The sequence below is a fragment of the Oculina patagonica genome, chromosome 6 (assembly GCF_052425735.1).
Source record: "Oculina patagonica isolate OP01 chromosome 6, crgOcupat, whole genome shotgun sequence".
NCBI classification, from domain to species: domain Eukaryota; kingdom Metazoa; phylum Cnidaria; class Anthozoa; order Scleractinia; family Oculinidae; genus Oculina; species Oculina patagonica.
The window spans coordinates 32,585,122-32,609,059 of NC_135763.1; the positions used below are offsets into that span (position 1 = coordinate 32,585,122).

Here is a 23,938-nt window from a genome sequence, read left to right on the forward strand (position 1 = left end):
ATTAACAATTTTAACAAATAATTTGAACATCAGGCTGCTTCTTTGGGCTAAACAGAAAATGCTTTTACGTTTTTTTCTTCCTCTGAGTTCAAACTGTGGCCTCCGTATGCGATTTCACCTCAGAACGAAATTCGTTTTGTGTTTACATGATACCAGAATGAAATGTCATTTCAGACAATCGGAACAAAAATTTCATTCCGGAACAAAAAACCGGAATGAACTCATTCCCGAATGTTTTAACTTTCGTCTCGGCATCATGTAATTAGATACAGAGATATTTATGGAAAAAGAATGAATAAACAGGCCGTAAGAGGCCAAAAAACACAACCATTTTGGACAGCAACGACTCAACATTAACCTGTTTGTCTGCTGCAAGGATAATCTTCTGCCATCTGTTTTCTAGATAGTTAAGTTTTAATAAACATGTTGGACATCAGTTTGCTTTTTAGAAAAATCTTTACTATTGCTCATCTGAATTCAAAGCTGTGGAATCAACTGGTTCCAATTTCGGCAGTAGCTGGGCCGTACGCTTTTCTAGTAGGGCCGTACGTGTTTTTCCGGCCCTGCTAGAGCGAGGCGTACGGCCCTCATACGGGACTTTTTTTCATATGGTTTTCCAAGGAAATTGCGCGCGGGTCCGTACGGGTCATATGATAAATTTAATAAATGAACTAAGATTGACTAAAATAATCCAAAGAGTTTGTAAATTTACCATTATAATTTTACCGTTCAACAAAATAATAACTAAAATAATAAAATAATATGAATATGGCGGAAATCTGAACAAGCGTATTTCATATTCGCCATTTTTTTCAATAACAGACTTTGACCACTCTGAGTGATTTTAATTTAAATCACAACTTAATCTAATAAGCTGAATACTGAAGCAGCACAAGCACTTAGGGAATATTAGCCTACGTATGAGGCACCTGTGCAATCTTGGGGTGGGGCATTTTGCAAAATGCTTAGGGCGTGAGACGGCCACGCGAAGAAAAAAGCCTTCTCTTTTTTCCTCGCGTGGCCGTATCGCAATCTCGCAGCTTTCAAATTCCCAAAAACTACACAGGCGCCTGCTACGCAGGCTACGAGAATATCAAAACAAATAGAAACACTGAAAACAGTGAAGACTGTTCAAAGTCTAAAATAATTCTTAATTGCAGGCACCAGCAGCATCTAGTGAACGAACTGTTTATAAGTAAGCCCGCTGTTGAAAGATCACGTGGCCTTTTCCTCAATCATGTAGACAACAGACCTCCTCCAATCAGGTGCATCAGCTAATTCTTCGTTTGGACCAAGTGTAGCCCAACGATCGCGCCCAGGCTCTCTCTTCTTGGTGCAGAGCAACAGAAAAGGAATGCATGCGCCAGCGATTACTACTGCACCAGCCATGTAAAACGCATGCGTGTAAGAACCTAAAGAGTCGGCCATAAGACCTGTGAGACGAAAATGAAAAAGATTAGCGTTCTTCGGAAATCGAATTTGTTTTCATTTTTCTCTTCGTTCATTTACATCATAAATGGTTCAGACTCTTTGTCTTGTTCATTCTCTTATCCATTCACTCACTAAAAGCGTCGAAGATTTTAGTTCTTTAGAATTTTTATTCAAAACATTGAAAACAAACACAAGAAAGTTTAGCCTTGTAAGACCTTGTAAATATTCATTTTCAACATAAGAAAGTTTCCGTCATTTTATCCAATAAACTTTATGGACATTGAAGTAGTTTCACAATCATTTTATACTGCAAAAAAGTATGACGATTTCTATGATAGCGTCATTTGGCTACAACTACCAAACGTATATACTTTTCTTTTGATGCGAATAAAATTAGCGCAATCGTTATTTGTTCCCAATGAGGTTAAAAAAATTAATGATAAAGGAAAAACGATATGAGTTCTGGTAGTTGTAATCAAATGACGAAATAGTGTAAGTGTGCTATTCAAGAAGAAAAACGTCACTTTAAAACACGACTCTGGTTTTCACAGTAATGCCCTGCAGTTCAGCCTCGGCAGAACTTACCTGCCACGGGAGGACCGCTGGCCAAAAAGAAGGAGCTGATTTGCATCTCCCAGCCAATAGCAACAGGGACTTTTGGCGGGCTAACACACGTGATAAGGAGGACATTGAGTGTTGTGATAAACACACCGTCACAGAACCCGTAAATCACAATGAAGATAATCATGTGCATGTACGAAGTTGCCATGGTAACTATCAAAACTGACGTTCCCAGGACTAGCTCGGCCACTTGATAGACATAAAACGTGTTCACTTTCTGGAAGTCACACAGCCGACCAGACACCAGTCTCCCGACGCTAGAAGCGAGCCCATAATAGACGAAGAGTCGCGATGCCGCGTCGGGGGTGATTCCCATGTCTTCACAATATCGCACCTGGGAATCAACATGCAACATACAGATTTATAAAGGCACTGATTTTCATAAACTACTGTAGAAACCGGTCACTCGACCTCGGATAACTCGAACACCCCGCTAACTCGAACTACATGTAACTTCCATTTCCCTTGGATTTGACCCCACTTTTCAGTCATTTTTACTCGGTTGACTCGAACTCGGATAACCCCGAACTCGAACTAAATTTTGTTTCCCTTCATCAAAATTTGGGTCAAATTTACCCCCGATAACTCGAATTCTGGTTTTCGCAACTCGCCACGGTTGCCGATCGATTAGAGCAACGAACAACGAACAGATCACGTATTTGACAGCCATTTTCCACTCTTATCATAAGAATTTATGATCGTGTTAGAGTTTCTGCATGACGAGATAAGTTTAAAGAGGCTTTGTCACGGATTCTACCCGATTTTTGAAAAGCCAAAATTTATATTTGTGTAAAACTCATTGTGAGTTTTGTGCTTGTGCTTGACCATGTTACACGGGGCAATTTTTCTTGCAACTCACGATAACAACTGTAAAACACTGTAAGTTGCAGAGGGGGTTTCACATGTGTGCAATTTTCTCTCGCAACTTGCAAAACGCACTGGAAATTATCGTCTTGTAATCTCCCGCGAACGAAAAACGCAGAAACGTGTCTCGCAACGTTGCAAAGAGAAGAAAGGGCTAGTTTTACTTTTCTTGCAACTCATAAAGCGTGTTGCAAGAGAAATATTTACGGCAACAAACAATGCGACGATTGTTGCGTTGCAAGTACAATTGCATCCCCGTAACGTGACCTTTATGCTTGTGCCAGAGATGTGAACCATACCGTCAACTCTCGCCTTGCGGACACTCCGCTATTGCGGACACTCGCTATTACGGACAAAATCCAGAGCCCCGGCGAAAGAGGTTTGACTGGAAATGACTCCCGCTATTACGGACTCTCGCTATAACGGTCACTAAACGACGCCCCAAGCGCGTCCGCTATAACGAGAGTTGACTGTATTTAGCCCTATAAAAAAACTTAGATGTTCATATTTACCAAGTGGATCTGCGGTACATAATGACCAAACATCATGACAGATGCCGATATGACAGTGGCCACAAATTTGGGTTCCTTCCACACTGATACGTCAATATGACATCCTTTATTCTTCACTTCCACTGCCGTATCTTCAGCATCTTCACTTTGTACGTTAGGGCTGTAAGCGAGTCCCGACAAACATAGAACCAGGACCACGCCGGACATTATTCGGTAGGTGTTCTGCCAGCCAAAGGCGTCAATCATGATCTGCAAAAGCGGGCCCAGGATAAGGACCCCTCCTCCTTGCCCGCATGTAACAATCCCAGTCGCCATTGATCGCCTCTTTTTGAAGTACTTGCTAATGATATTGAGGCTTGCAGAGAACACACAACTAGTTCCCAGGCCATATAGAATACTATAGGTCAGATAAAGCGTGAGAATGTTTGTCGCCAGGGAGGAGACACCGAGGCTTAGCGCACACAAGAATCCCCCCAGTAGGGTAGTGACGCGGCAGCCGAATCGTTTGACGAGGGCTCCTGACGCGTGTCCAGAGAAAAAGATGAGAGCGATGGAAAGCGATCCTACCCAAGCTGCAAAAAAATTAAACAGCACACACAAATATAGACTCTTGGTTTTAGGCCATCGTAACTTGATTAAAAATATAACACAAACAGCGGTGATAAACATTATGAAAAATCGCATTTTTATAAACTTGACGTTTCGTATGCTAAGCTACATACATTTTCAAAAGATCTACAGCAGGTTGTTACTTTATTAACCAAAATGTAAATATTAAGTTACTGCTGTAGATCAATTGTCACAGTCTCGGTTCCAGACCCCTTTCATACAATATATAAATAGTTGCCAAAAATTTTAACGGTCATACTTTTGAAAATGTATGTAGCAGCATACGAAACGTCAAGTTTATAAAAATGCGATTTTTCATAATGTTTATCACCGCTGTTTGTGTTATATTTTTACACACAAATATATACTAGTCCATAAGTATCTGCAGTAAGTTCTGTATCTATAACAAATATGACTTTTATTATTTTTCTTTAATAATTAAAGCTACCGTGTTTTTGTTTTCAGTCAACTCTCGCCTTGCAGACACCCCGCTATTACGGACAAAATCCAGATCCCCGGCGAAAGAGGTTTGACTGGAAATGACTCCCGCTATTACGGACTCTCGCTATAACGGTCACTAAACGACGCCCCAAGCGCGTCCGCTATAACGAGAGTTGACTGTATGCGGGTTTTTACAGCACGAAGAGGAATGTCCGGCTTCAGTCAGCTACTGTAGATTGCGTTACCAGTCAACCGTTCATAGATGTACAGAAAGCAAATTCTGGCAAGATAATTTCAATTTATGTTTTTGTACGTTAAAGCAATTTCCTGAACTGTAAAAAGTGGTTTTGTCGCATATTTAGTGGGAATAATTTTGAAACAGAACGATGACCCAACATAAACTTAATATTTCGGCTCTCTTTGGGCTCGTCACGCAATCCTTCCACCCATACAAGATTGCGTGACGAGCTGTCGGCGTGTATAAAGCTATAAGAGGCTTATCAAAATCCTTGGTTCAAAAGGTTGTGTAAATATAGGAAACAAGCATAATAAATAACTCAAATAAAAAAATAAAAAAGGAAATATATCACTAAAAGAACTTTGTTAACACTACATCTTTATCGATGCTGCGAGGCGCAAAATGGTATACATGTACAGTAATAAATATTAACCACGAAGAAAGGAAAAACAGATGTACATTGCCTTATTTGTGATCTTCGTACAGTACTTAACTGATAAGGCCTTCTTTGGATTCTAACGCCTTCGCGTTTTCCTAACAACCGCGATATTTCTAGGATATATTTACATACCAAGGCCTGAGAGGTCTATAACTCACCAGTTTTCTCTCGAGATTCATCAAAATAATCCATGAACACCGGAAAGAAAATTCCAAAACTGAACACAAATCCCATTGCCGCCAGCCAAGAAAGGGTTGCCGCGAAACAAACAAGCCACGACCATTTACCGTCCTGTACATGAGCCATGGTGTAAAATTGTACAAACGCAGCGCTTGGGGAATGAATTTTCTCTTTGTTCCCACGGAAGAAAGCTTCAGCTCAATAGATCTTTACAGCAGTGATCGAATGGCCAAGAGGCCAAGACGAAAACTAGACTAGGCGGTCTCTATCCGACCGGAAAGATCAAAGCGTGATGTCAAAATGACATGATACAGAATACGGATAACGCGTGACACGCAATGCGTGACTATAGGTCTGTGAGGCGTACAGACATTGCTTAAAATCTCCCCGCTCCACAGCTTGTTTGATCATAGGAAGTTGTTTGACTAGAACGCTACTTTTGGTAATTAATAATTTTTGTTAACACGCACGTAGAATTCCACGCAACACGATTTATCTCCCACTAAAATGATCTCTCATGCCCAAAGATTACTAGATTTGCACTAACCACACAGAACAAAAGCCGTCCAAAATAATGCTTCTTGGTAAAAAACTTCCGGGGGTTGGGTTAATCCTTTTTATAAGCTGTATAGGTATGTAAGGCGGAAATGGTATAGTTTTCTAGCCGCTTAGTCTGAAATAGAATCCTGGAATAAGGTATGGATTATGCAGTCTGGTCAACACATAGGTATAATTTTTGAAAGAAACAATTGTTATTATTCATGCCTTGAAAGGTGCAATTACAGTCAACTTTCTCTAAACGGACACCTCTATAAGACGGACACCTCCATAACACGGACACCTGGTGATGGTCCCTGCCGTTTTTCAGTCATTTTACTGTAACCAAACTCCCTATAAGACGGACACCTCTCTAAGACGGACAACGGACACTTTGAAATCATAAACGGACACTTGAGAAGTGTTTTTTTATCATGCTTTATTATTGAAAATACTTCCAAACGTCGTACCGACCTAAAGCAAAGTTAGTCAGCGCCTTAAGGATACGTGTATACCAAGCTTACTAACCAGAAACAATGTCGTTTTAACGAATTACTTCTTTGCTTACGTGTATGGACACTAAAGAGGTCGTTTTCTACTTACAGTATTACAGTTTGTAGCTCTCAATTTTTGCCTAACCAAGCAAATACGGCGTTTTATTATTTTAGTCTTGTTGCAGTTAGTAAAGGTTTGTTGCATTGTGCAAAGGTTTAGCTTTAATATCTCAGAATTACTGGTGTCACGTTACCTCGACTCTCTACAAGACGGACACCTCTCTAAGACGGACAGTTGCGGCCGGTCCCGAAGGTGTCCGTCTTAGAGAGAGTTGGCATGTCGCGCAATATTTTCTTCCAAAATTTGCGTGGCGAGCCAAAAGAACGGCCATCTCTCACGCACATCCTCTTCGCTCCCGCATAAAGTTGCTCCAAACGCCAAAAGTTGCTCAAAAGCTGCCGAGCACAATCGGGACATTGTCTAACTGCGTTACTGCTGGCATCTTTACTGGATCTTTTTCTTCACAGCACGCAAAAAATTCGCACGAGCGTGGAACGAACAAAAAACATCAGAGTCCCCGACGGAGGTCGACAACGTGATCTTGAAGGGTTTTTCTTTGAAGGGGTAAAGTCTGTGTCAGAGCCAAGTGGCCCATACAGCCGGAGCTTATTCCGGTTTCTGTAGCAGGCGGCGTGCAGGCTTTTAGTCTGATTAGCAGTTCAGTTGTACAGTCAACTCTCGTTATAGCGGACGCGCTTGGGGCGTCGTTTAGTGACCGTTATAGCGAGAGTCCGTAATAGCGGGAGTCATTTCCAGTCAACCTCTTTCGCCGGAGATCTGGATTTTGTCCGTAATAGCGAGTGTCCGCAATAGCGGAGTGTCCGCAAGGCGAGAGTTGACTGTATGTACAGTCAACTCTCTCTAAGACGGACACCGTCGGGACCGGCCCCAACTGTCCGTCTTAGAGAGGTGTCCGCCTTATAGAGAGTCGAGGTAACGTGACACCAGACATTTTGAGACGATGAAGCTAAACGGCTATGCACAACAAGTGCACGTCTGTTTCTAGTCGCTTACGTTAGCAAAACCTATAAAGTGGAACTAAAATAATATCAGAAATTCAACTTGTTTGTTAATAACAAACGCTAATACTGTAAGTAGAAAACTGAAATTTTGGTGCCCATATACAAGTTTAAGGAAAGAAGTAATGCGTTTTAGCGGTATTTTGGTATTCTAAAGGCGCTGACCTACTATGCTATATGTCGATAACAAGTTTTGAAGTATTATTCACTTAAAAATAACTTTTTGTGCGTGTCCGTTGGCGGTTTCATAGTGTCCGTTGTCCGTCTTAGAGAGGTGACCGTCTTACAGAGTTTTCTTACAGTAAAATGACTGAAAAACGGCAGGGACCATAACCAGGTGTCCGTCTTATGGAGGTGTCCGTCTTATAGAGGTGTCCGTTAAGAGAGAGTTGACTGTATTCGAAAAATATAAGTTAAGGTCAAGTCTGTGTCCGAGCCTAGTATCCCCGTTTCGGTAGCATTAAGCGACTAGGAGTGTTGCTACTCTCCCCTGGATGGGATGCTAGTTCATCGCAATGTTATCCCCAGAAGTAAATTCGCCGGTACTCTTTTATACACCTGAGTTATGAGAGGCACTGTGAGAGTATAGTGTCTTGCCCAAGAACACAACACAGCGCCTCGGCCGTGGGCTCGAACCAGGGCCATTCGACTCGGAGTCGAGCGCTCTAACATTAGACCACCGCGCCTTTGAAGGGGTAACACATCAAAATAAGCCAACTTTGTTTCTGTTTAAACAGTTTATTGACCTAACAAAGCCACCAGTAAAAGTGACGAATGGCCATGTAAAATAGTTTTCTTGCCTTTGATTTAAGGTTACAGTTTTCATTTACTATGACGCACTGATCAACAACCTCGCTGGCACTGGGTTAAATTTTCATCTATTTATTTTTCTTTTTATGGGGGTGGGGATATAAAGAATATCAAATATTATGTTAAATTTTTCTCTTTTTTTCTTCTTTTCCTTCACGGAACTGTAGTCTGAAGTATGATTGTGAGAAAGAGTGGTCGCTAAAATCAGATGAAAAAATAATTTAATTTCGTCGGAAAAAAACTACTCGGCGATCCGTCAGGTTGCACTAAGTAAATAAGCCCCGTAATTACCCGCAAGTTAACCAATCACAAAGCACACAAACTCCCCACCGCCACACGACAAACGCAAGGTGTTCACGGGACAAAACCAATAAAAGTCGATCAAAACGTGACGTTCGTCACGCAATATCACACTGGGCGACAACGTGACAATCACAACTGAAACCCAAAGATTTGTCAGACAATTATTCATTCGAGTACATGGAAAACAAACTATGAAGCACTATTAAAAATCTATTTAAATCTTCGTCTGGTTGTCCGCGACCTTGCTCATTAAAAATGTCGTGTTACAGTTGACGCTAACGGCGCGCCGGGCCCCAAGCTGTGGGGCGGGGGGCAGCCGATGAGCTGCCGATACAGGGGAAGTCAGCGATGTTGCTTGTGTCTGGGGGTAGGGGCTTTTCTTTGGTAGACTGCTGAGGCGGCGGCGGCGGCTGCTGCTGCTTCTGCTGTTTCCTGCCGGTGTCCCTGCTCTGCACGTTGTCCCACGGGGCATCTCTGACAACGAAGCCACCCTGGTTGCTCGACTTGCTGGGCGGGTTCAAGTAGTGGCTCACCAGATCGTGCTCTTCGATCTCGTCACGCACATCTTGCATCTGAAATAATGCGACAACAGTTACTAACGTGACAACTAACGTGACAACAGTCACAAAACAACAGCAAGGGGTATTATTCTGTAGGGTCGCAAATTAAAGACAAACCATGAAACTTACCGCGAGAATAAAACCAAGAGATTTGGGTTAGACGGAGGTGGGGAGGAGGAAGATCTAGAGGATGTCTGTGCGAAAGCTTGGGGTTGGGGGTGGGGAGAGGGGATGGATGGCGCCAAAAAGTTGCGTTCTGCTACAAAATTTTTTTATGATGATTCTTGATGACTACCCTGTTTAAACTGACTGACCGACCGACCGACCGACCGACCGACTGACTCTATTCAGGGACACTGAAGTCAAGTTGGATTTGCATTTCCCACACCATAAAAAAAAAGTCAAAAATGACACCGAAATATAAAATATAGCCGAAGGATTACTGATTGTTTTCCAGAACGAATCAGAAAAAAATGAATTAACGGAAATCAAGGATATACAACGTCATGCTTAACAGCGAAGTGAACACTTACATATTCTTCCTCAAGCAACAGAAGCTGATCTTTCGCTTCTTCGACATTCTCCGCGAGACCGGAAATGACGACAGGGTCGGAAGTGTTGAGAGACGGGAACCGGATGTCCACTTTGTATGTCTCCATAAATTTACGGATGGTGCGGCCCTTGGTACCGATCAAACGGCGGTGAACGCGCGGGTCAATTGGTACCGCAACGCTGACTTGGTCCTCCTAAAAAAAATAATGCCCAAATATTACGCACAAAAAGTTACAGAAGGGAGACGATTGATACTAATTGACTGTGTTGTACTCACGTTGTACTCTTATCGTACGAGCTAAAGAGCAATACCACTGTCTGTAATAATAGTGTCGGCATTAATTAACGAGTGTTCAGAATAGCCGAGTACTTCACACACTATCACATACCAAGCGAGGCTTTTTTATCACCATTAATTTTTGTAAATTTAATTTTAATGTAGGTAGAAGTAAAGTTGTAGTTGTCACTAAATAAATTTGCGTTCCCACTACTTCCCATGCAGAAAAACAAAAAAAACACCTACCAGTTCTCGAACTATCTTCAAAATGGCTTCCTTGGCAGCTTCACAGTTGTGTTCGTATCCAGTCAAGACAATCTTGTCCGCCTCAGACTCGGACACGTCCACGTGTGGAAACTGTATCTGCACCGCGTGATCTGTGCGGATTTTCTGAATCACTTGTCCTTTGCGGCCAATAATCTTAGGATGATAAGAATTAGCCACGCTGATCTCCATTTTGAAACTGCGTAGTTGCTGTGGAAATGACCAGAAAAATGAATTAAATTATTTGCACAAAAATTTGGACGTTTTATTTCGGATACTTATCTCATTTCGGACAGTAAAATTACGCCTACAAACACGAATTAAACTGAAAAAAACATCTGTGAAAGTGATAGTTTTACTGCCCCCTCAAGACTTTACAGATTCACCGACGCGAAAATAACAAATGCTATAATACCGTTACGTTTCTTAATCCGTGTCTAAACTAGAGTTCGCTCCACAAAGGAAACTAAAAGTTTTAGAGCTCAAAGTGGCTTAATGATCTGCAACAAGATCTTCAAAAGGATCATCTGGTTTTAGTTCCTTAGTTAGAGCTTCCACTATTTCTGCCATCCCAAAACCTCTCCTAGTCAAGTCGGGGTTGTTTGTGTACTGAAAACAGTTATACTGTACTGTAATTATTTCGGACGCTTAAAAATTTCGGACGGTTATATTTTCGGACACTTTTTTTGTCCGAAATTTTTTGCAATGTAGTCCACAGTTACACTCTTGCAGGGGCGCAAGAGAAGACATGCTCATATACTTGTACAATAACCCTTGAAAAAGGTCCAAAACCTACCCGGTCCTCATTCTCTGCCTCGATCTCAGCCACCTTCTGTTCTAGAGCCTCGATGGCCTTGTTGACCTTTGGGCGAGTGCCAATGATGACAACCTGGTCAGATTCATCCCTAGAGGGGGGGATGGTGATATTGACATCGAATTCATCCATCATGTGGCGAACATTAGCTCCTTTAGCACCAATGATGAACCGGTGATAATCAAAAGGAATGGTCATCATTTCAGTGATTGGAACAAGTTCCTGGAGTGAAAAAAGAGAAACGTGTTAGATTCAGGTCCATTTACCACTCCGAATTTTCAGAGAAGTTTAAAACACCCCTAAGGCTATTTAATAATGAAATTAGCAAGACAACAAGTTAAATCTTGCTAAGGTTTTCTCTTACTTGAGTGAATTTTGGTGAATTTTTGGATCAAATTAAAATAAATATATTTCCTTAATGGACGTTTTGATGTATCCAACTTTCAATTTTGAAAATGATGAAGGACAGATCGAAACGTCGATTAACGTTACTTTTAATTTTCCGGCACAATATTCCTTGTTAAATTTTTAACAGACCAATGATCATCTGATCAAAAAAATCAATAAAATATTGCACATCGGTGTGTTTTGCCAAGCTATTCAAAAGGCGCTTCGACGCACAAGTTTTAAGTTACTTTTATTTGAAGTTTTGAAGGGATAGAACTACTGCTACATATGTTTTGAAAAAAATCGTTTAAAGTTTAGAAAATCTTTTAGATAACAACTGAACCATGAGAAGTTGAACTCAAGCTTCACTTACCAACAAGGCCTCTTTAGCTGCGTCAGCATTGTCCTTTGAGCCAGTAATGGTGATGGTGTCACACTTGCGAGGACTTGCTGGAGGGGAGCCTGCATCATCGCCGTTGACCTCCTCAGGTGAGGAACTACCATTAACCATCCCCTGGCCTCTGGCACCAGGGTCTCGGTCTGGAAACTTGATCTGAACATTATGCTGTGATGTGACTTTTTGTACATTCACTCCCTTGGCTCCCATGATATTACGGTGGTACTTTTGTGGAATTATGCAATCAATGGTTACCATTGAATCAAGCTCATCCACAATTTCCAAGATCCTCTTCTTGGCTCCTTCGATGCAATCTTTGGCACCTTTTAGGACTACGCGGTCAGAGTTGACACCGTTTCTGGGGAAACTGACGACAATGCCGCCGAAGTCATCAGCAATCTCACGCAGCTTTTCGCCTCGCTTGGCAACAAAGTACTTGTGGTGTTTAGGGTCAACGTGCACCTCGCCCTCGACAATGTTGTCCTGAAGAAGCAAAAAGATTGCTCTGTTTCAGAAATTTTCTACTTCGCTGATTGAAAAAGGGGGTTACGTATGTCACATTATTTTAGGCCCCATTTACATGGAAAGTGTAAAGGGTTGCATTGGGCCCTAGCGCTTGAATGATAGGACCACCCCTCATCTCAGATCAATTAGATAGTTCTAGTGTTAGGATGATCTAGCATTAGTTAGGGTAAAATGCAACCCTTCACATGTAAACAAAAGCTGAAAACATAGAAAATCCTAACACTAGGATCATTCTACATGTATTTTACATGAAAGGAGGATGATCCTAGTGCTAGAGTTATCCTCTTTCCATGTAAATAGGGCCTAAGACAAAAACAAATGGATAGAGATTAGTAAGGAGATTTAATATTTCAAGTTCAGCACTTTTCATACCAAGTTTTTGATGGAATTTAGAAGTTCTTGTTTAGCTGCTTCAACTCCCTCCTTCTTTCCAATGATCGTAATCAGTTCCTTGTCTTCGTCGCTTGGTGTTGGGAACACAACCCTCGCACCTGTGTTTTCACGCACTTTTCTGATGTTGGCCCCACCCCTGCCAATCAGGAAACGGTGATGTTGTGGCTTTGCGCGAATCTCAAGAGTGTAACTGTTCGTTTCCTGCGACAGAAAAAAATGTGTTAATAGAAAAACTTTCCTATGGTCATACATGTATGTCACTTGGGCTCTTTAAAGTATTCCTAATTTCAGCTTTAATCGTTTAAAGTTCACTTTAATGGGTTCTGCAAAGGTCACAGGTTGTTATTAGTAAATTTCAATCCAATTTCAATGTTTGTTTCTTTTTTTCGAGGTTCATTTATTGTCGTCAAATAATCATGATCAATGGCAGTAAAAATGCAACCATTAATAAGGTTCTGAATTTTAGAGTTTGCATGTTATTGAAAAGCACATTAAAGGTAGTTATTTATACTTCAAGCAAGAATTCCAAACCTTTTCAGTCAAAAGCTCCAGAAGTTGTTTCTTGGCCTTTTCAACGTCATCCTTAGGTCCACGGATGAGAACCTTATCACTGTTACTGCCTTCTGGTGGGAATTTGATGTTGACTCCGCCGCACTCATCCATGATGGAGCGAATGAGTCGGCCTTTGGCACCAATGACAGCATTGTGATGCTTATGCGGGACGTTTACTTCTATTTGGGTTACATTTGCCTGAAAAGGAACAGTAAAGACAAGTGTTTTTAATTAATGAAAGTGTATTTTGAGAATACATGTAGTCCCAAAACTTCAAATCAATGGGTTTGTCTATCTAACTATTCAGTCGGGAGAATAAGTGCCAGTTTTGGAAAATCTTTGTTGAAGCACTCAAAGAATTTCCGAATTATTTCATCCAATCAAAAACTAGCACAAGCGCTCATAAGTACTCCAAGAGTCATTGCATGTATAAATATGTCATGTTGCTTAGCAACTTCTGGGACGAAAACTGCGGGCTCAGTCACTTCTCGGAGAAGTGATGTTGCCATCAAATTGAACTGGCACTTGTTTCCCTGACTGTGTAATTTACTACAACTGTATACACTGTATGTATAAAATTTCTCAGATGGTGTGCATGCTGCGATTGGTCAATTTTACAGGCTGTATTCTACAGATTCTAACTCCAGAGTGCGATAATTAACATCTCACTGTGACCACAATTAGGTCTGTACTGTAAGATAAAGATTATTGTTTTTATCCTGTCAGTTTGTAACTAACCTCACCCTTTGCAAACCTCACCTTTGTGCATAAATTACAAGACACTGGCCACAAACTGATAAGAAGAGACTTACCAGTTCATTCTGTATCGCTATAATGCGATCTCGGGCTGCTTCTACTTGTGCTTTGTGTCCTGTGATGACAATCATGTCACTGTCGCTTCCTTCTGATGGCAACTCAATCTTGGTGTCAGTCTCTTCACGAATCTGCAAAGAGAACAACACAAGAAGTTCATTTTAAGAGAACATGATTTTAAAGCAACAGCAAGACAAGTATAGTTTCTGTGTGGTCAGAATAAACCTGTGAACACCCTCCAATGAAACGGGTGAAAAGACTGGAGCCAGGGAAAAACGACCTTTCTCTTTTATCCCGCATTAATTTTTATCATGCAGTCACCTAATTTATCAGTCACTTAATTTTTAGACGGAAGAAGGGGTTTCCCCGAAACGTCTCTATTTTTGTCAATAACAAATAAGCATTTTTCCAAAAAATTGTTTACACAAACACTTAATTTATTGATGCCATTTAAATATTAAAAGATTTGAGTATGGGAAAGTATTGTTATACCGTATTTATTCGAATAAACGCCGCAGCATTTATTAAATTTTTTGTGTTTCGAGTGCGGCGTTTATTCGAGGGCAGCGTTTATGCGAGGGCAGCATTTATTTAAAATACAATTTATTTCTTGCAAAGAATAGCATTGTAACTGAACATTTGAACTTTAAAAACAGGGGTCCACATGGAGTATTGCTTGTCTCAAAAGTCATTTTCAATATCTTAAAACATTGTTGCAATCAAGGAAAATAATTATTTTAGGCTTGCTTAAACTTGATAATAACTGCATTTGTTTTTGGGGACTATAATTTGAATAAACACTGCATCATAATGCGGCATTTATTCGAGGGCGGCATTAATTAATTTTTCTGCTCTAAAATGCGGCGTTTATTCGAGGGTCGTGTTTAACCGAGTAAATACAGCATGTACCTTCTTGATAGTAGCTCCACCTCTACCAATCACATTCTTGTGGAACTGCTTGAAGATTGGAACTTCCACACGGAAATTGGCAGCAATCTGTACATTGTGAAAAGATAAAACAAAGAATTTAAGAATACTGCGTGTGATTAAGAGCAGGGAAAAGTAATAAAAAGTATGAAAAAAGTAAATAAAAGTATTATCAAAGAACTTCCCCCTTCTTGGATAAGGTAAACAGCAGGTTTTTGAGCAGAAAACAGTGACAGAAATTTTTGACCTTTGACAATAATTTATTATGCCAAACAGCCAAAACAACAATGGTTAACAAGCTATCCTTACCAGTTCAGAATTCAGTTTCTTGAGGAAAGTGAAAACACTTTCTACATCTTCTCTTGGTCCTCTTAAGTTCACAATATCACTTTTCTTTCCAGCATCAGGGAAGGAGATTTGAACTTCAGGATACTTGTCACGAATCTCGCGGATCTTTTCTCCTTTGGTTCCGATGATAGTACGGTGAAATCGATGTTCAATGAGCACATCTTTAGTCTTTTCATTTTCCTACAAGATAACAAAACAGGGAAGTATATTACGATGTTCTATGACATCTAGAAATATTTAACACAAACAATAGCCTGTTCAGGTTCTAGGGTCGTTACAAAGTGCAAGGCAGCAAGGCATGCTATCCATTTTGGTTAGCCTAAATAGCACTTACGTTAGCCTACAGTTAGCTTAGGTAGCTTGCGGTTAGCCTTTTTATTTGGAGTAGGGATTTTTGCCTTGCATGCCTTGCTGCCTTGCCTTGCATTCCTTGCAGCCTTGCCTAACATGCCTTGCACATTACTAAGACTTAGATACTAGCAAACAAGCTTTTGATTGGCCAATAGATTCAGTCATGCATATGGACTATTGTCCAAGCAAACTGCAATAAATCACAAATTTCACAAGCATCAATCTGCATTTCTATAAATTACAAGTGTAAAATTATTGGGTTTTTTACTGTACTTGTTTGAAGATAGCTAAAATTATATCTAGGCCAGGGCACCTTACAAAACAACATGCAATGTCTAAATTTACCTTTAATTCCACTCTATTAGAGACTATTCACAATAATGCTCTAGATATTAGAACCAAATTCTCCCAAAGCAAATTACAATCAAAGTTTGCTGTAGAGTAAGGAGAATTTAATCAAAGTTAGAACTTACCAGTTTCTTAACCATTTGTAGAATTTCAGCTTTGGCAAGAGCAACACCTTTAGGTGATCCTTCAATCCTGAGGATGTTGCTCTTTTCAGTGTTTGATGGGATCAAAATGGATGTTCCTGTCTCAGTTTTGATGCGGTTTACTGAAATATGAAGACAAATAAAATTTCATGTATGATTAATGTTAAAAATACCTTAAGCCTCCAATTTGTAGTTTCTCAACAACTACGTGAAAATTAAATTTAGGAAGTTAAAGCAAACAAGAAATAATCTTAACATACAGAAGAAGAAGCACATGGTTTTAAGTTTGAAATACTTTTTTTCAGATGAAATGCATCCATCATCAGTTTTGATTACAAGAGGACAACTAGTCAGTGTGATTATACACACAATGCAAATTGATCTGTTTCCGAAACAGGTAGCAATAAATAGCCTGGTTTACTGTATGTATGCTGAGCCATTACATGAAAGCATAAAATTAACACATAACAATGTTGATCAACAGCTCAGGCAAGCATCAGTTTGTTGTTAAAAAAAAAAAAACGACAACAACAAAAGCAGGTAAGTTGTTTGACACAAGATACAAATTCTATAAACATACCATTACTTCCATTCTTGCCGATGATGTGAGGATGAAATTTGTGGTCCACATTTATTTCTGCAAAGTCCATTGATGCTTTCTGTAATTTGAAACAAAATTAAATCACTGACAGATACATACACAGGGCTCGAGACTAACTTTTTTGGTAACTAGCCAAGTGGCTAGTGACAGGTTTGATTTCACTAGCCAAAACTGATTTTCTACTAGCCACAATTTTTAAGCATAGTTCTTCTTTTAAGGGGGGGGGGGGGGGGGATGGTGATGTGCGATAATGTTAAAACCTTGAGCCGCAAAATGTTCCTTAAATCTTCATGGTTTTTTCCTTACAAAATTGGGCTTTGTTCTTCACTATAAAAATTGTACATGTACACGCGTTTTTGTCAGCTAGATTGTTTAAAGCATCACATTCTATAATGTCAACAGTTTACTTGTTAGATATATTCTCTGAGAGACGATTTTAATAAATGCGGTTTCTTGCTACTAATGCCTGATTTTTTCACTAGCCATTTTGGCTAGTGAAAGGCCAAAACCTACTAGCCAAAACTGCATTTTTACTAGCCTTTGACTTGTTGGCTACCGTTAGTCTCGAGCCCTGATACAAGAAACATTCCTTAATTTTTGGGTTTCCTACATTCCAAAGAGAAAATCTCAAGATTTGTCAAGAAATGGCCATTGTGTATTGTTCGTTTACCAGTTCTCTGATGAATGTCTCCAAAGATTCTTGTGCCTTCTCCACTTCCTGAGGGGGTCCCTCCAAGGAGACACTGTCTTTCTCATCACTGAATTCCACATGGACCTGTTACAAAATGTTACAAAATACAGCATTACATTCCTGTACACAAATTATCACGAAGAAGGTGGAACTGGTTGGGACACATACTCAGGAGACAGGGTGCGAACAACTGCTTCACAACACTGGGATGGACACCAGAAAGTCGAAGAGCGAGAGGGAAGCCAAAGACAACTTGGAGAAGGACGATGGAGAAGGAAAGAAACAAGGCAGAGTGGACGAGCTGGGAAGAAGCCGAAGCGGTGACACACAACAGGGAGTGTTGGTAAGAAAGCGAGACAGCCTTCTGCACCTACTCGCGCAATGAGTCGTGATGATGATGATGACGACGACACAAATTATCAAATAATTGAAAGTAAGCTATTCGCCACAACTGCGAACTTCCAAGGTTTTCCACCACTTTAAAATTCTAAAATCTGTTTGAAGGAAGACACCTGGGCCTAGTTGTTGAAAGCTAGGGTGGATAACGCTATCCACCAGATAAATCGCTATCCAGTGGATAACTGTCATACAAAACCTACAGTACCGCTCCGCTCAGAAATAAGCGTCCCAAAACATACACGAAAAACGCGTATGCTTTTGCATATACGTGCATCTGCATATCTGCATCTATGTATCTGCGTATGTGCGTCTGCGTATGTGCGTCTGTGCGAATACTCTGACTTTGCGTATGCTCTTTAGTATGTATGAGCTAGCTAATTATTTTCCTTTTGTCCATAGTTGATTGTTTTTTCAATGGCCTAACATTGCTACATGTAAAATTTTAATACAATTCTTTGCTATCCACTGGATCTGCTTTGCAATGTTTTACTAATGAAAGTTCACTTTCAATCAACCAAACAATTTACTTTCCCTACCTTGGGTAAATCCTGGGTTATTTTCCGAATGTTCTGTCCTTTTCTGCCGATGATAAACCTATGCAGCCAGCGAGGGGCACCCACTTCAGCAGATACAACACTGCTAGCCTTTTCGTACACCTGTGTCAAAGCTTTACCAAGTTTGTCTGGTTCGCCGCGTAAAGTGATGGTCTCTAGGTCACTATCGAGGGGAGGCATTTCCACAGAAACACCTGATGAATGGAGAAAAGTTAGAAACACTGTTAATATCTTTTAATTTAAGGGGTCAAGTCTGCATCTGGGCTTTGTGGCCTAAAGGCCAGAGCTTATCTCAGTTTCCTTAGCATTAAACAAACAGGAGTATTTCTGCCTCCCTGGATGGGATGCTGGTCCATTGCAGGGTCCAATTACAAGCGCTGAATTGGGTTGTCGGGGGTTGGGTTTTTTTTTTGGGGGGAGAAAAAACCACAACAAACCGCGGTCAAACGACAGAAATATGCAGAAAAGAGTAAACATGAAAAAGTCTCTGGGATAAGAAAAGTACTGCAAAGATAAGGTTTTAATTTTCACAGTTCAAAGTTCGATACATAACCGGTATCCTAAGGGTTTACTAAGTTTTTTGGAACTTTACTAAAAAAGTTCTACGTGTTTGAAAATAGCGATATGCGGACTTGTCGGCGCCATTTGTCAAAGCACCTTTGGTTCGGATGCCAAACATTTAAAAAGTAAAAACACTGGGTTTACCTGAGGGAATGGGATTATGCTTTCACTCGGCAACTATTTTTATAGTTATCCTTGCTCGTAATAACACTTCAGTTTGAACAAAAAAACCGGCGAAATGGAAAGCAAACCTGCCTGAGACGTTTAACCGCGGTGAAATCGCAGGGGTAACCCCCAGCATTACATACACCGGTGCCCATTTACACAGTTGGGTGAAGAGACGTACTAATGAGAGTTAAGCAACTTGATTAAGAACTCATTGCAGGGACCCCAGCCTGGGCTCGACCCCACCCTGCTTGATCCAGAGTCCAACACGCTAACCATTAGGCCGCTGCACCTTCCATTTCTTACTATGCTTATTATTGTGATCTATCCTATGGACCTGCTTTTTAGCGCAATTTAGAACTCATCAAAATCATCCAAAATTCTATTTTTTTTCCAATACACTGTATTTCCTTACCAGTCAAAGCCAGTATTTCTTGCAGAGTTCCACCTCGAGGACCAATCACGTACTTGTGCTGGGACTTCTTCACCTCAATGGACACAGTGGTTGTTTTGCGTTTCTTTTCATCGTAAATTGCCATGATCGTTTCCTTTGCCTTTGCCACGCCTTCTTTCTCTCCTGCAATGGTGAGCTCGTCCTTCTGAGCTGATGGCGGTGGGATATTGATGCGGGCTCCTGTCTGCTCTGTGATCTTTGCGGCATTCGCACCAGCAATGAAAGGGTGGTAGATGTGTTCAATCTTGAGACGTTCGAAAGCCAGTTTAGCCTGTAGATAACAGAATTCAGATGGGTCATAGGTTTTCTAGATGTCTCAAAGACCTTCAAAATATCTTTACAAATTGTGCTTTGTCAAGTCTTCTGTACTTACACAACCCCACTTCTTCCTCCCACAAAAGGATCCTTCCCCAACCCTTAGTACTTCCACTCCTCACAGAAAGACCTCTTCCCCTCCCCTTGGGATTCCTTTCCACCTTCCCACTCGTTTGGAAATGTTGGTTTTTCAGGAGGGAGGAAAACCCAGAGAGCCTGGAGAAAAATCCTTGTAGCAAGGACGAGAACCAACAACAAACTTCCATGCTATCCATTTCAAGAGAAATGGACACCTTTCCTTTATAGAAGAAACCCTTTCCCAGGGAGGCAGAGTGGCCAAGTGGTTTTGGGCGCTGGTGTTGTAGTCCGGAGGTCCAGGGTTTAAAATCTTCACCCTGCCATTAGCTGGATTTTTTTTTGGTTGTCCCGAGTTCAAATCCTTGGTCACGTTTTGTAAATAGCCAACTGGTCTGCCTCCTGCCAGTTGGGATCATGTTATATTCATTTAGAATGTTTGTTTCATCTGTTTCAGTGGCATGCCTGCAAACTACATGTAGCTATGTCGGAGCTAAGTGCATGACCACTACAGTTGAATCCCGATAACTCGAACCTTCAAGGGAAATCGAAAACGGTTCGAGATATCGGGAGTTCGAGTTATCAAGGGTAAAATTAGTAAGAAATTGACCTAAAGGGGAATCGAAAAAGGTTCGAGTTAGCGGGAGTTCGAGTTATTGAGGGTTCGAGTTGCCGGGATTCAACTGTATAAACAAGATTTACATTTTTTTTACCCCTCAGGACCCCTTCCCGCTCCACAGAAGGATCCCTCTCCTCACAGGAACCTTCTTGCCACAGAAGCAGTCAGTAAACCACTTTGCTCACCTGTTCATCAGAAATAATCTGTATCTCATGCCGAGCACTGTCTACACCTTCCTTTGTTCCAACGATTCTGATGAGATCTGATCCGTCCCTCGGCATGGTGATCTTTGTTGCAGTTTGTAACTCCAGTTGCTGCAAGGTCTTTCCTCCTTTGCCAAGAATGAATTTGTGATGTTCTCGAGGGATGCTGAGCTCAATATTAGCCTGTGTACAAATAGAAAAGAAATCAGAAAATGTAAAGTTATACAAAATGGAAGTTATTTTTCTGTGATAAATGCAATGACTCTTCTCTAGAAGAACAAGACTTGTGTTATCCACCTACCAATGATTGTCTGCTAACAAACATAGTATCTACATGAAACATAAGCAATAGGCCAATTTTGAAAATATAGTTTAATCCAAACATGGCTAGGAGGCTTGGGGGAAGGAAAACAAAAGAAATTATTTATTCATTCCTCAATCTTGATGTGATTTATCTTTCTTTGTTTCTCTGAACCTCAAAGCCAAGCTAGAAGTAAAATATATTGAAATTGGCCTAGATTCACTTGTAAATAAAAAAACCGTGGCAGACATCTCCAGCTACATGAATTTTCTAAGGTTTCATTCGTTTGGGATGATCCAGATTACAATCTACGATCCAAGATGACTCATGATCATGGTGCACCAAAGGAGCCGACAAATTCTTAACCAGAGTGGATCTGTTGGTTCCTTCGATGCACCATGATCCAAGTGATCTTGTATCACTGTTTCTGATCCAGATCATCTCAAAGAAATTCACCATTTTTATTTAGTATCTGATTCATCTGACACAAGTAGTTAAGCTTAGCTGATGTTTGTACATGTACAATAACACAACATTCACTTTAATTTTAGGCTCAAATGCATGTAAACACCACATTACCTGAGTCTGCAGCTGGGTGAGTACCATGCGCCTGGCTTTAGCCAGTAACTCTGGTTTTCCGGTCACCATGATTGTCAATCCTTGATCTTTTCCAGAACTGATCTCAATTGCTGCTCCAGTCTTGGCCATGATATCACGGCAAATCTCACGCTGGCGGTCATCTCCAAAGGCATTTTCATTGGGCTGTTTGTAGCGACGTTCTTCCAAAGGGACACGAAATACCTGTATTAAAAAAAAATTGTACAACCTCTTTCAACTACATGTATTAAAACTTTCTCTCGACAAACATAGTTGCCTCATGGTAAACCAGGTCACTTGAAAGAAAACTGACAAATAAATTGCAAATTGGGAACAAAGTCTGGACCAAACACTTTTCCTGAATAGACTAATAACGTTAAAGCATCCAGACAATACATGTATTTTCGACCGCGGTCAAACGACAGAAATATGAAAAAAATAAGTAAAGTACTTTAAAGATAAGGTTTTAATTTTCACAGTTCAAAGTTCGATGCATTACCAGTTTCTTGAGAATTAACTAAGTTTTTTGGAGCTTTACTAAAAATGTTCTATGTGGTTTAAAATAGCGATATGCAGACTTGTTGGCGCAATTTGTCAAAGCACTTTGGCTCGGATGCGGAACATTTAGAAGGTAAAAACACTCGTTTACCTGAGGAAATGGGATATGTCTACACTAAGCAACTATTTTATCTATCCTTGCTCATACTAACACTTCAAAATGAACAATATTCACCAAAATAGAGAGAAAAGCTGCCTGAGAAGTTTGACCACGGTGAACATGTATTTATCCCAAGTCACAGAAAATACAGCCAACCTTCCAATTGTGCGTTGTGATCTTACTCTCAACGAAATTAAGAAAGCATATTTTCTATGGCATGGTATAAAATTGTCACACAACACTTTCGTGTGGTAAAGTATGAAATATCCCACTCGTCACGTGCATTTTTTGGTATACACTTACCTAAAGGCTTGTGTGTACACTGAGAAAATACAAGTGACTTGTTGGATATTCGGTATTATTATTCAACAGATGCGCGCGCTGTCCATATATGGTCAAAATGTTAACGTTATCTGTCATCCGTACATAACAGATATCCTGCGATATACGTAGGTTGCGAAGATTCGTCCGAAATCTTGTAAAGCGCTGCATAATTACAGTTTTTCTATCTACGAAATGTGTTTGGTTGACAATTTGTTGAATAATAAAACAATTATCCTGCTCAATCTTGCGGAATAAGTAGTATAGGAGTTGGGGGTACGAGATCATAAAAATTTTTATTATCTCTTACATCCCCCAACTCCTATACTACTCACAGCACTGGATTCAAAAATAGAATCAAAAATAGAATCAAAAAATAGAATCAAAAAATAGAATCAAAAATAGAATCAAAAAATAGAATCAAACATGGAATCAAAAATGAAATCAAAAATGAAATCAAAAATAGAATCAAAAATGAAACCAAACCTCGAAGCCAAACTGAAAACCAAAATGGAATCAAGTTTGAAAACCAAAATGAAAAAACCAAGCCTTAAAAACCAACCCTTGCTAAACCCTTTAATCAAAATAAAAAAATCTCTTATACTCTTTTTAAAATTTTGAAATCAAGGTGCGTTTAAAAATCTCTTATACTTGAAATCATAATGAAAATTATTGCTTTATATTATAATGCCCGTAAGCATAACTTGTTAAGCCATCATCAAGTATATACCGTTTATCATCAAAACAGCTCAGTGATATTTTATTAATCTCATAGCTTCCAAGTTGATGGCCTTGACTTCTGATGGTTTTCATAGTATGATGCATCTGTGTTTTATTGAATAAGGTCTCTTTGTAGTTTTCATGTGTGATATCTTTTTTGATAACGGATTTCTTGATTCCTTTGGCTGTCTTTCCTACTTGTAGATTGTCTTTAATATAAGAATACATTTTTGATCGCAGACCGATGAATTCTAAAATAGGAATAAAAGAAGCTTCATCTTTGAATTTACCAATGACTTTCTTGTTTGTTTTATCAAAGAATGGTGATTTTTCAGGGTAGTCACTGTTATCGAATTTCTCTTTATCATCAAAAAAGTCTTTATATACATCTTCAGCCTGAATTTCATAAGTTAAACTGTCTGTATCTGTGAATAGCAGTTTGGCTTTGTTTGCATACTTCTCTTTTATATAGTTATAATGGAAATCATACATTA

At 40.1% G+C, this 23,938-nt stretch overlaps 2 protein-coding genes across 2 annotated transcripts in view; both read right to left on the reverse strand.

Annotated features, from left to right (window-relative positions):
- Window positions 1-698: 698 nt before the first annotated feature.
- Window positions 699-5,687, reverse strand: LOC144656646 (monocarboxylate transporter 10-like). The gene is made up of 4 exons (XM_078516893.1): window positions 5,314-5,687; window positions 3,429-4,000; window positions 2,017-2,386; window positions 699-1,433 (listed from the first exon to the last, which is right to left on the reverse strand). The coding sequence occupies exons 1-4, from the start codon at window positions 5,459-5,461 to the stop codon at window positions 1,216-1,218; spliced, it is 1,308 nt and encodes a 435-aa protein (XP_078373019.1). The 5' UTR covers window positions 5,462-5,687; the 3' UTR covers window positions 699-1,215.
- A 2,477-nt stretch (window positions 5,688-8,164) lies between these two features.
- The window catches only part of LOC144656637 (vigilin-like), a 38,176-nt gene continuing 22,402 nt past the window's right edge, over window positions 8,165-23,938 (reverse strand). The window contains exons 3-19 of the mRNA XM_078516884.1: window positions 21,728-21,949; window positions 20,830-21,030; window positions 19,597-19,906; window positions 18,438-18,649; window positions 17,482-17,586; window positions 16,791-16,869; window positions 16,193-16,332; window positions 15,330-15,548; window positions 15,003-15,089; window positions 14,093-14,224; window positions 13,260-13,478; window positions 12,708-12,929; window positions 11,787-12,293; window positions 11,009-11,248; window positions 10,195-10,422; window positions 9,653-9,865; window positions 8,165-9,131 (exon numbers count right to left, since the gene is read on the reverse strand). Of these exons, the coding sequence (XP_078373010.1) occupies window positions 8,835-9,131; window positions 9,653-9,865; window positions 10,195-10,422; window positions 11,009-11,248; window positions 11,787-12,293; window positions 12,708-12,929; window positions 13,260-13,478; window positions 14,093-14,224; window positions 15,003-15,089; window positions 15,330-15,548; window positions 16,193-16,332; window positions 16,791-16,869; window positions 17,482-17,586; window positions 18,438-18,649; window positions 19,597-19,906; window positions 20,830-21,030; window positions 21,728-21,949 (3,633 nt within the window). The 3' untranslated portion in view covers window positions 8,165-8,834. The remainder of the gene's footprint in view (window positions 9,132-9,652; window positions 9,866-10,194; window positions 10,423-11,008; window positions 11,249-11,786; window positions 12,294-12,707; window positions 12,930-13,259; window positions 13,479-14,092; window positions 14,225-15,002; window positions 15,090-15,329; window positions 15,549-16,192; window positions 16,333-16,790; window positions 16,870-17,481; window positions 17,587-18,437; window positions 18,650-19,596; window positions 19,907-20,829; window positions 21,031-21,727; window positions 21,950-23,938) is intronic.